The following is a 12,218-nucleotide window of genomic DNA, read 5'->3' on the forward strand; positions in this document are numbered from 1 at the left end:
AGTCACGAGTGGAGTCCCACAGGGTTCGGTCCTGGGTCCTTTCCTGTTTGGTATCTACTTCTCTGAAGTCCAGGCCAACAAGAATGGACTCTGGCTGACAAAGTTCGCAGATGATTGCAAGTTGGGAGAGATTATTAACTCCCCAAGTGATGTTGACATCCTGCAGAAAGGCCTCAATGAGACCAACGACTGGTGTCAGAACCATGAAATTAAGCTCAATGCCAAACAAAAAGTTATGTACTCACCATAACGTTCCATCTGAGTACATAAACTTCATTTGTCAGCAATCTGTGGGTTTCAGATCCGACACGGATCCGAGCCGGCAGCATACCAAGCAAAAAGATCCTAGCTCCAAGCTCCTCCCCCCCTACCCATACTACACTGCAACCTCCTTCCAATCCTCAGATCAAGTTTGCCACTCCACACGTGACAACCAACAAACTAAAACCTGAGACCTCTGAACCAAGGACAAACATCAGGCTTGTGAACTCCAAACACCGAGCTCAGCAGAAATAACCGCCACCGTCAGGGGGAATGAGGGAGGGACGGTTGCAGACCAAGTTTACCTACTCAGATGGAACGTTATGGTGAGTACATAACTTCTTTAACTGAAGTAGTTAACTTCATTTGATTAGCAACCCGTGGGACAGAGTCCTCAGCTACCCGAAATCTTGGGAGGCCCTTAAGAAAGGATATTCCGGAGCACTGCAGATCCAAAGGAAGCCCTTCCTCTAGACACCAAATCCAGTTTATAATGAGTAATAAAGGTGTGAGAGGACACCCAAGTAGCCGCTGAGCAAATGTCATCCATATAAAATCTAGACCAGAATGCGGCAGACGTTGCCATAGAACGCGTAGAATGAGCATGAACTCCTAACTGGGTCTGGTAAACCAAGCTCTCTATATGCTTGTAGGATACAAAGGGAAAGGCTTAGCAAAGGAAACAAAAAGTTGATCAGATTTACGAAAAACTGCCGTCCTGTGCAAATAAAAACGTAAATGCCTGTGAGCATCCAGCAAATGAAGTTTGTATTCCTCTTTGTTCTGAAAATTAGGGGAAAAAACAGGCAAATTAATAGACTGATTAATGTTAGTCTCAGAAGCAACTTTAGGGAGAAAAGACGGATTAGTCCTGAGAGACACCCTGTCCTTATGAAACACTAGATATGGGGGTTTCATACAAAGAGCCTGAAGCTCCGACACTCTCCTGGCTGAGGTGATAGCTACTAGAAAAGCCGTCTTCCATGATAAGAATTTTAAGTCAACTGATGCCGAGGGTTCGAAAGGAGGTGCAACTAAGGCCTGAAGAACCAAAGTCAGATCCCACGGCAGGGACGGATTCTTAATAGCAGGTCTCAGAAGAAAAGTGCCTTTCACAAAGGTCTTACAAATTCTGGCAGCAGCGAGAGAGCCTAAATTGTCCCCAACATAGAAATGGGGGAATAACTGCCAGCTGGACCTTCACTGTGGAAGGCTGGCTCCTTGCTGGAAGATATGAGACAAAAAGTCTAATACCGCTGGGATCGGAGCAGTAAAAGGATCCATATTTCTCTGTGAAGCCCAAATGGAGAAACGTCTCCATTTGCTACAGTAAATTTTCCTGGTAGAGGATTTATGTGCCGCAACCTAGATGGGTTTAACAGGGGAAGAGATACCGGGAGTCCTAGCAACTAGCGGAACTGGAGCAGCCACGCTGCGAGTTTCAGGCTGTCCAGATTCGGAGGAAGCATTCCCAAGGGATGACGAATCAGATCCGGAATGGGATCCAAGATCTAGGGTGGAGCTATGAGATGAGACCGTAGGCAGGGAAACCAGACTTGACGAGGCCAGAATGGGGCTATGAGGATAATTCTGCACCCCAAATGACGAGCTTTCTGTAAGAATTTTGTCATGAGCGGGAGCAGGGGATACGCATAAAGAAGACCAGGTGGCCAAGCATGAACAAGAGTGCCTCTGGGGGCTTCCCTTGTCAGGGGGGATTAGAGCAAAAAACTCACTGCACTTCGCATTGGATGGCGATGCGAAGAGATCGCAGCAAGGCTGGCCCCACTTGAGGAAGATCTGTTCCGCTACACAAGGGTTCGGAGACCACTCGTAGGGAGAAAGGAGAGTTCTGCTCAATTTGTCTGCCAAGATGCTGGACCGACCCAGAATGTGTATTGCTATCAGAAAGCGGATGGTGGAGATCGCCCATTCCCAAACTCTCATGGCTTCTCGACAAAGAGGATAAGAATTGTTTCCCCTCTGTTTGTTGATATACCAAGACCATTGACATATTGTCTGATTGGATCACAATAGTTCACAGAGGAAGACAAGCATGAAGGGCCTGCAATGCTAAAAGGAACACTCTCATCTCTAGAACATTTATACGCAGAACGGTCTCGCTTTGAGTCCACGTGCCTTGGTCAGTCCTGCCCGAACAGTGTCCCCCCCACACTAGGTGGGAGGCATCCGTGGTCACTGTGGCTAGAGGTTGGGGTGCAACAAAGGGATGTTCCTCCTGCAAATCCCGGGATCGGAGCCACCACATGAGAGAATTCCTGGACACACTGCTCAGAGGGATCGGAAAATCTAGAGGTTGATGTAGTTATCAACCACTGAACTTGCAACGTCCACTGTAAAATTCTCATATTCAGACAAGCACAAGGGATCAGGTTGATAGCTGCTGCCATGGACCCTAAGGCTCTCAGGACTAATTCTGCTGGGGATGCAGGGGACTGCAGAAGTGCTAACGCATGAAGTGCCAGGCTGTGTAGTCTGTCTGGAGTCAAAAATGCCCTGGCCTTAAGAAAATCTATTCTCGCCCCTATGAAGTCTAACACTTGAACAGGTTGTAGGGAAGACTTCCTGAGATTTATGGTGATCCCCAGCCGTGGTGATCTCCGTAGAAAGAAATCTCTGGCTAGTAAGAGTAGATGTCTGGTGGGAGCGGTGAGGAGCCAGTTGTCCAGGTACGGGAGGGCCTGAATGCCCTGAAGTCTCAGATGGGCTGCTACAACTGCCATGACCTTGGTGAACACCCTGGGGGCTGTGGTGAGACCGAAGGGTAGGACCCCGAATTGATAATGACTGGCCCCTAGCCGAAAGCAGAGAAACCTCCTTGATCGCCTGTCCATCAGGATATTCTAGTATGCATCCTTGAGGTCTATCGAGCACAACCAGTCTTCCTCCTGCAAGAAGGGCAGGATGGATTGAAGTGTGACCATCCAGAACTTTTCCTTGGCAACGAACAGGTTCATTGCTGATAGGTCGAGAATCAGCCTTAGGTCCCCCGTCTTTTTTGGCACCAAAAAAAAACCTGGAATAGATGCCTGATCCAGACTGGTCTGGGGGCACCTGCTGGATGGCTCTTTTTTCCAGCAGCTTTTGTATTTCCAAAGCCGCGGCCTCCCTCTGAGCGGGTGGGACATCTGGGAGGCGCCTTATGTAAGGGGGCTTGTTTGTAAAGGGAATAGAATAGCCTCTGGATATTATTCAAAGCACCCAGCAATCTGTCGTGATGGACTCCCATTGGGCTAGGTGCATCGAAAAACGCCCCCCCGACTTCATCCAGAGAGGAGCAGTCAGGCAACCCCTCAGGGTTGCTGCGCGGATCGATCTGAAAATGGTTCCCATGACCCGAAGTTCTTCGGCCCCCCTCTGCCTTTGGGCCGGCATCCACCTTGTCCCCCTCTGCCTCTGGGGGAGAAGGAGTCCTGAGCGTTCTGGGACTGCTATGACTTCTGGAACCACAGCTTCTTTTGCCCTCACTGGTTCCTGGAAAAGGACCTTTGAGGATTAGAGAAGTAGATCCCGATGGCTGACAAAATTTTCCCGTCTTTCTCACTCTGGACAAGCGTATCACGGGCAGTCTTCCCAAACAGGTTCAAACCATCAAAGGGTGCATTAGCGAAGGACGCCTTGAAGGGTTCCGAGAAATCGCAAAGACAGAGCCAGGCATGACGCCTTAAGGCAATACCGGACCCGTGAGCCTAGCAGCGCCCTCTGTGGCATGAGACAGTAGACGCATGGACGTATTGGACACAGACTTGAGAGTGGCCATACGAGCCGAGAAGGTCCGTTTATCCTCGGCCGACATGGACTCCAGGGGAGACTTGGCGTACTCTTTCACAAGATCCTGCTGCAGTCGAACTACGTGGGCCAAGTAATTCAGCGCCCTTATAGTAAAGGTAGCTGAAGTAAAAGTCCGCTTTCCAAGATGGTCCATCACCCTGGACTCCTTGTATAGGGGTTGACGGAGGAACTTTCCTGGGCAAGTTCCTTTTTTGTGGCCACGGCATCAACCCGGGAACCTTTGCTCCAAGAAACTCTATCTGCTGGGGGGCTCAATATTTTGTCAGGCCTTTTGGGTATTGGCTCCACAGTGTCCAATTCCTTCCAAGCTCTGGTGGTGATAAGGTCCACCAGAGGGTTGGCTGGGGGGGGCACCCAAAAGGTAGATGGACCCGTGTCGAATGCCTCCAGGAATACCAACCCATCAGAGGAAGGTTTTTGGGTGGACCCCCCCCCCCAACCTCTGGCGAAGGATTTCCATTATGTCTTCGAAAGAGACGTCTTTGGGGGGTGATTTGGGGGAACCTTCCCCTTACTCCAAGTCGATATCCTCAGTGAGGGACTCGGGGGAGTCCAAGTGCCTCCTTTTACACTGGCGTTTATGAGGAACCTCCTTGGGTGGACTCTCCGGGGAGGGCTCACAAATGGTTTTGTGTTCCTCCAGGGGAACTGGCTGGGGCACAGTAGACACAGGCTGTCCCTGGGGGGACTGGATGATGGAAGACAAACCCAACTGCGAGGGGGCAGGGATGGACCCAGAGGAAAGAGTGAGGGGTCTCGGTCCTTCAGAGAGAACCCTCTCCACAACACTGAACACCGAAGGAGAACCGGCTTCCCTGAAACTGGTGGTGAGGGTAGTCGTGGCCCTTGGATCCAACGAAGGGATCGGAACTGAAGTTGGAACGGCCGGACCCAAAGGGACAGTATGCCAAGACTACAATGCAGCCGATGACACACTCATCCCCTCGGATCAGACATCCAACTCTTAGCTCCGAGAGCTCGGATCCAAAAGCGGATCTAACAGACTCGAGGGCATGGCCAGCGTCGAGGCCGAAGGTACAATCGGCGCCAACCCCCTGACTCCGGGGCTCCTCGGATCCACAGACTCCGAAATCCAATGATGGATCGGAGAAGGAGCTATCGGGGCGAAAAACGGAGCCGAGCTCCATGCACCGGGGGGGGTGCAGCAACACTCCCATCTGCAGCTGAGTTTGTAGAAACTTTCACATCATCCAATCCATGTCTGCTTCAGGAGGAGCCGACACAAAGACGACCTCGAGGGTGGTCGAGCCTCCGGCTCCGGAGAAAAATGTGGTGAACGGAGTCGAGGAGAGGATGGCCTAGTAACTTTGACAGGAGACAAAATCACCTTAGCGGGAGGGGTCGTTGGATCCAACTCGGCCTGCTGCTTGCGACCCTTCTCTCCATATCTATCTTTTTCCTTTTCTGTTTGTCTCTCTGTCTTCTCCCTGTGTTTGTCTTTCATTCTCTCTTTCTTGGCCTCTCTCTCCCTGTGGCAAGGTGGGAGGGTCAGTCCCAGACAGGGGAGGAGGGCTAGAAGGCTGGACAGCCACAGCCGTGGCTGGCGAAAAAGCTGTGCAAGAAAAAGAAGCAGATGTCAATTCCGCGGGTAGAATACCTGCCAGAATCAACTTGTTCCTGCGATCCCGCAGGGCTCGGGGGTTGAAAACTGCACAGATTTTGCAGACGGATGACAAATGAGGCACCCCCAAGCAAACTACACACAGAGTGTGACTGTCGGCTGGCGACAGCTTGTGGCCACACTCTGTGTACTTAGAGAAAGTCACTTTCTGACTTTCCGACAAACGCACACACACACTCCATGGGCGGGAAGGGGGGCCTACACTGACAGAAAGCTAACAACTTTCTAACTTAAAAAGCGCAAATATCTAGTGAGGAAAGGAACCCGGTAATGAGAGATAAACTAATATATATATATATATATATATATATATATATATATATATATATATATATATATATACATATCAAAGGGCACACACAGACCAAAAAATTTGAAAAACCCTGACAAACTTGCCTGGAGCTCAAAAATCCCGTGCTGGCAAAGCCACAGCAAACGCGATCTAGGGACTGGAAGGAGGTTGCAGTGTAGTATGGGTAGAGGGGAGGAGCTTGGATCTTTTTGCTTGGAATGCTGCTGGCTCGGATCCGTGTCAGATCCGAAACCCACAGGTTGCTGATCAAATGAAGAAAACGACTTCAGATTGTCTTCATCCCCTTTGGGAAAAACCCGGTTCCCTTGAATTACCACATTGATGGTAGTTCACTGAACACAGAAGGCGTTATAAGAGACCTGGGTACACAGGTTGACAGCAACCTCTCTTTTTACCACCACGTTGCCACTGTGGTCAGAAAGTCCCTCTATGTGGCACGACTCATTACTAAGGATTTTGCATCCAGGAAGAAAGAGGTCATTGTCTCCCTCTACTCTTCCCTCATTAGGCCAATCATTGAGTACAATGCCCCATTTGGCATGAACCTCACTAGACACCTGCAACAACTGGAGAGGCCACAAAAGTACCTCACAAAGAGGATCTTAGGCCTTAAACACTTGTCCTATATGGACAGACTCAAAAAATCTCTAACTATTCTCTGTCTCATATCGCCTACTTAGAGGCAATCTCTGCTTGACTTACAAAGCCATGTCTGACCCAGCTCTGTTAGAAATGCTACATCTAAAGAAATCCCAATCCCTCCGCACCACATGCTCCAGAGACCTCAACCTCATTACCAGAATCAACAGAACGTACTGGAGTTGACAGGTCTTAACCCAGAGACTGCCCATGCTATGAAATAGACTTCCCATACATGTCAAGCAAAGCACCTCACTGACCCTTCAACAGAAATCTTGATGTGTGGATGGGAAATAGAAAATTCACCCAGGGGATAACTCCAATGGCTCTACTCGACAGAGGCACTGGGAATGAAGGTCGGGTGGCACGATGCCAGGGTAATCCTATGGTTAGGCTTGTAAAGGCCCTAGGGCCATTAGCCCAGTACACACCTATGAACCTATAATACTAATTTCATGAACTTTAATCGTACTTTGACTACGGAATGGGGTCCATTCCCATAATGCTATTAGAAACCCAAAACCCTTGGAGAAATTAAAAAAGGAAGTAATGAGGCAATAGGTGACATGGCCATCAGACCAACTCTCATAGCAGGTGTTACCTTTGCAATGTATATGGAAAATTTTGTCCAGACATAAGAGAATATTCATCAAAAATTACAACTGTGCTAGGAACCTTCTGTAATTTTACATACTTTAGTACATTCACTGCTGCAGTCATGACATTTGGGATTTCTGCCTGCCAGGAATCTGATAACATGACCATCTTTCAGACTTGCAACTTCACTATTCTAGCTTCACCCAAATCCTTCCCAGCTGGAAGTCAGGACATCAGTGGCATAAGACTGGCATTTGATGCAATAGTCATAGCTTACTTGTCCTATCTGAGCCATAAGACTCATGCAGAGGTCGTAGAGCACAAGTGTGCCTGGAAAGTTATCCTGAAGAAGTTGTCAACCAACCCCAAAGCCACTATCTGCCTTTCTCTGGTTTTAAGTGAATCCAGCGGAAACATGGTGCAGGAAAGGGATAAAGAGGGAAGGTGGGTGCTTCCAAGCTGGATTAACTGCTTACACCCTTGAAGAAGACTTTGGTGGCTGCAATGTCTAGAAGCAGCTTTGCTACAAACAATTAGCATGAAGATATAGTGGGCTATGGCTAGCTGGACATGGTCTGCTTGTTTACAGGCTTATCCTACCTGTCTTTTGCAAGTGAGACAAAAGAGTTGGTCTGACTTTCTTACCTGCTCTGTTGTGTCCACGTAAAATCCCAACTGCCTATGCATACCCAATGGATATAAAATAATCTCTCTTGATCTGTGGATTTGGAAAAAAAAGGGAGATGAGTGAACTGATTTTGGAACAGTTCTGCTACCACTTCAGGCAGAACACCCCATTGTAATGTTAATCTGGCCTTGTGAAACTTCAAAAAATGGTTCCTTTGCACATAAAAGCCTGCAATTCTGAAATCCTCCTGACAGAGGTAACAGCCACCAAAAACGCTGTCTTCCAGGAAAGGTATACGAGGGATGTGGAAGCAGCTGCATCATGAGGTGTAAATGCGACCTTTTCTAACTCAGTGTTGAGTTACCATGGTCAAGCAATGTCCCTTCTTGGTGTTCTAAGATGCAACACCCCTTTCAGGAATTGCTTCATTGGTAGCTAGGTAGGTTTGGATCCCTTTACAGAAAAGCTAAAATAGTGTATGCGAACCTTCATAGAGAGAGAGAGATATGACAATCATGCTATGTAAAATTATAACAGGTGACAAAATAAAGGCACTTGTTCTCAATCTGTACCCTGGGGTTCACCAGACACTAGAAGAAATGCTTCCACTTTGTTAGGTAGGGTTTTCTTGTTTTAGGTTTTGCAGCCTCCCACATAGAGATCCACACACTGAGTCAACAGTATGGGTTCTGTTCCTGCTAGGCACACCAGGAGGGAGATACTGCTTTGGCCAAAAGGGAGCTATACCTGGGGCAGAATGGTACTATAGGAAAAGTGTACAGAAACAGACTTGCCCATGGAATCGAGAAGGCATCAACTGTCCTGGCTCCTATAGCTGCTGCTCTCTGGGACAAATCTCCTCAGCTGGATTAATAAATGGGGAGACAGTGCCTGCTACACTTACCTCTGCAGATTAGCTTCTGCCTGACATCCTTGTCATGAAAAGTCACCTAGTGTTTGACAAGAGACATCCATAATGTTCTTGAAATATGCCTGGAAGACAGATTTCCACCTGCAGCCAAATCTCATTCTATGGAAAGTATTGCATCAATCTTCTTCTTCTTTCGGCTTTTCCCGGTTAGAGGTTGCCACAGCGGATCACCTGTCCGCTCATGACTGGCAGTGGAGTTTTACAGTGTTGAGTTGCCAGCCCGGCGCCCAACCTTCCACAGAAGGCACACACACACGCACTCACACCTAGGGCCAATTTAGAGTGTCCAATCCACCTGCAGCATGTCTTTGGGAAGTGGGAGGAAACCGGAGCACCCGGAGGAAACCCACGCGACCACAGGGAGGACATGCAGACTCCGCACAGAAGGCACCCCAGCCACGGATCGAACCAGAGAACCTCTTGCTGTGAGGCGGCAATGCTAACCACTGCACCACAGTGGCCGCCCAGAAAGTATTGCATCAATATTTCTTAAAAAAAAAAAGGCAGCAGCTCTAACAAACAGAACCCTTGAAAGGTGCTTAATGACCGTCTTAATGCTTGGAAAAAGGTGGAGCCTGCACGAATAAGCAGATTATTATGAAGAAGGTTCAAAAATTCCTGGACCATGAATTTTCTCCAGAAGCACCCTTCTATCCCACCTACAGAATTTTTTTTTAATCAAAAGCATTAAGGACATATAAAAGGACAAAAACATGTTATTTGATGAAAACATTACTTTGAAGTATACAGCTCCAGAAAAAATACAGCATTAAAAGATGAGGGAAATGAAAACAGAGTATGAAACAATAACAATGAACTTCCCTTCAACAAAAAGAAACAATACTTGTGACATCATGCAGGGCACTGTAAGAAAAAACAGACACCACAATTGTCCAAATGCATATTTCACTCCAGATATTGCCAATTGAAGTATCTGAAAACTCTCCTGCTAAAGCAGTCATGAACAGGGATTGACACTTTCTTTTATCTTAATGTCAAGTACACAACACCATATACATGCAGTGAAGGCAACAGCTGTTTATAAACTACATGTAATTCACCAGGTGACAGTAACATTAAATTGGTATTCAAAACCTCCTGTAAGGTAGCCAGTATCTTACCTCATCAAAAAGGTCAATGGCCCTATAAGGGGTTCCTCTCTCTGTTACAAATCCGGCAAAGGCCATCCCATCTAGCAGTTTTGTGAGAAAATCATCTTCTACCACTCCTCGCTGACCCAGGAATGCTGCCTGCTCAAGAATTTTAAAAATAAATTAGTTAGAGCGCAAGTATTACTGCAATTGGAACAAATCTAATTTCTTACATGATGGTGTGCCTAACAAACAAGTGTTCTATTGTGCAAGCCCCAGTCTTCAGAATATCTTCAAATGGCTAATGCAACTGACATAAAAGCATTCCATAGGAAATCATAACTTTGCAGGAAGCTGTAGCACTTAAAATCTGCTAAAACGACATAATGCATGGACACACACATAGTGCTTTGTTTTTCACAACACTGCCTTTTTTCTGCAAAATACAATTTAAAAATGTATGTTGCAAAGCACCAAATACCACCACAGAAAAAAAATGTGACCACTGACAGGCTAAAACTGTCTGGGTAAAGCGGATTTAAAAAGGAAAAAAAAGGTTGCAAACAAGAACTATAAAATTCTAACTCAAGACATCAACAGTACATTCAGACTGTTCTTTTGAATCCTAACTTTCAGTCCTCACTGCTGAAGTGAAGTCAAGCACCGGACTCACGAACAGTATCCAATACTTTATTGAATAACAACCAACATAAAACATAAAACGCTTAACAAATCACCGCGTTTTTCATTTATTCACACAGACTTCATCAGACAAACAAATAATTAATTACATTATTTTTATACTGTCAATTATATTTGAATTGACCAATAGTTTTTGATTATTCCAACTCATTAATATGTAAACATACCTCTCTAAATGCTGGCAATCATAATAAACATGACATGGATTATCAAATTACAAATGTCACTTCTTTCTTTTATGTACCATGTACTTTCTCAGAACAGTACAAATTTGGATCATATCGATCCTACCAAGGTTCACGTATGAAAAATATAAAACCTCCTGTAAAACTCAAATCTAAATAAACTAAAAACTCATAGCTAAAATTCACTATATGAACGCTATGTAAACACTACCCCCAAGTGGACAACTAAAATAATTACAACTAAGAACACATCATACAAAACAGATGCGAATGCAGGAAGTCAGCACATAAAATGATCTAAAATATATATGAACTACCGGTACTTTTCCGTTATCGGGTCAAAAGTTGTAAGGTGCGTGGATGGACAGACCTAGCCTTGAAATTGCAATGCAGCCAAGTTGATGTTACTGAGTAAAATCAAAATGTTTTTTCAAGTTTGCAGATGTGTGAAATGCAAATGTTTGCGACATCCATCCCTTTCCTAGTACCTCACAAAATATATAATATTAATTGTGTATAAATAAATAGATAAATACATTATTTTATAAAATCAAGTTAAATTACATTACATATATATATATATATAAAATCACATAAAACATCATGAAACAAATACAATATTTATGGCATGCATTTATAATCTAGCTGTCCTCATTTTGAGAATGGGTGCAAGGGAAATACTGTCATTTATACCTGGATATTTATTTGCTTCTAATACAATTTGCTAGTATAATTCACGGTATTCAATTTTCGTTTCCCACATACCACCCCTTTCATCTTTCAGGAGTTCCTCAATAATGAAAATTTTATATTTCACTAGGGGGCAAATAATGCTGTGCCTGTATAAAGCATTACTTTCTTTTTTATTCTTTATATCATTCATATGTTCGTAGATTCTCCTCCTTATTTTCCTTTCAGTTTTTCCCACATAAAATCCCGAACATATTTCACATATTGCAATATATATGACTCCATTGGACTCACAAGTACTGTGTCTCCTACTTAGAAATTCTCTCCCCCAGATTCGATATAAATACATTCTTTATTGGCCATCAAAGTGCATTGAGTGCACATCACACATGGGAATGTACCTCTTCATTTTGTAGTTTTCTTGGGAACTCTATTCTGTGACATAAACAATCTTTAATATTTCTTCCCCTCCTATATATAATAAAAAAGTAATGCTTTATACAGGCACAGCATTATTTTCCCCCTAGCAAAATATAAAATTTTCATTATTGAGGAAGTCCTGAAAGATGAAAGGGGTGGTATGTGGGCAACGAAAATTGAATACCGTGAATTATACTGGCAAATTGTATTAGAAGCAAATAAATATCCAGGTATAAATGACGGTATTTCCCTTGCACCCATTCTCAAAATGAGGGCAGCTAGATTATAAATGTATGCCATAAATAT

At 45.2% G+C, this 12,218-nt stretch overlaps 1 protein-coding gene across 1 annotated transcript in view; it reads right to left on the reverse strand.

Moving 5' to 3' along the window:
* The window catches only part of SBF1 (SET binding factor 1), a gene marked incomplete in the record, with an annotated part of 3,250,730 nt that overhangs the window by 2,133,546 nt on the left and 1,104,966 nt on the right, over positions 1–12,218 (reverse strand). Inside the window, 1 exon segment of the mRNA XM_044088658.1 lies at positions 9,946–10,074. Coding sequence (XP_043944593.1) covers positions 9,946–10,074 — 129 coding nt within the window.

This window comes from Protopterus annectens, chromosome 11.part0, assembly GCF_019279795.1.
Source record: "Protopterus annectens isolate FY-2018-M chromosome 11.part0, PAN1.0, whole genome shotgun sequence".
In the NCBI taxonomy this organism is placed as follows: Eukaryota; Metazoa; Chordata; order Ceratodontiformes; family Protopteridae; genus Protopterus; species Protopterus annectens.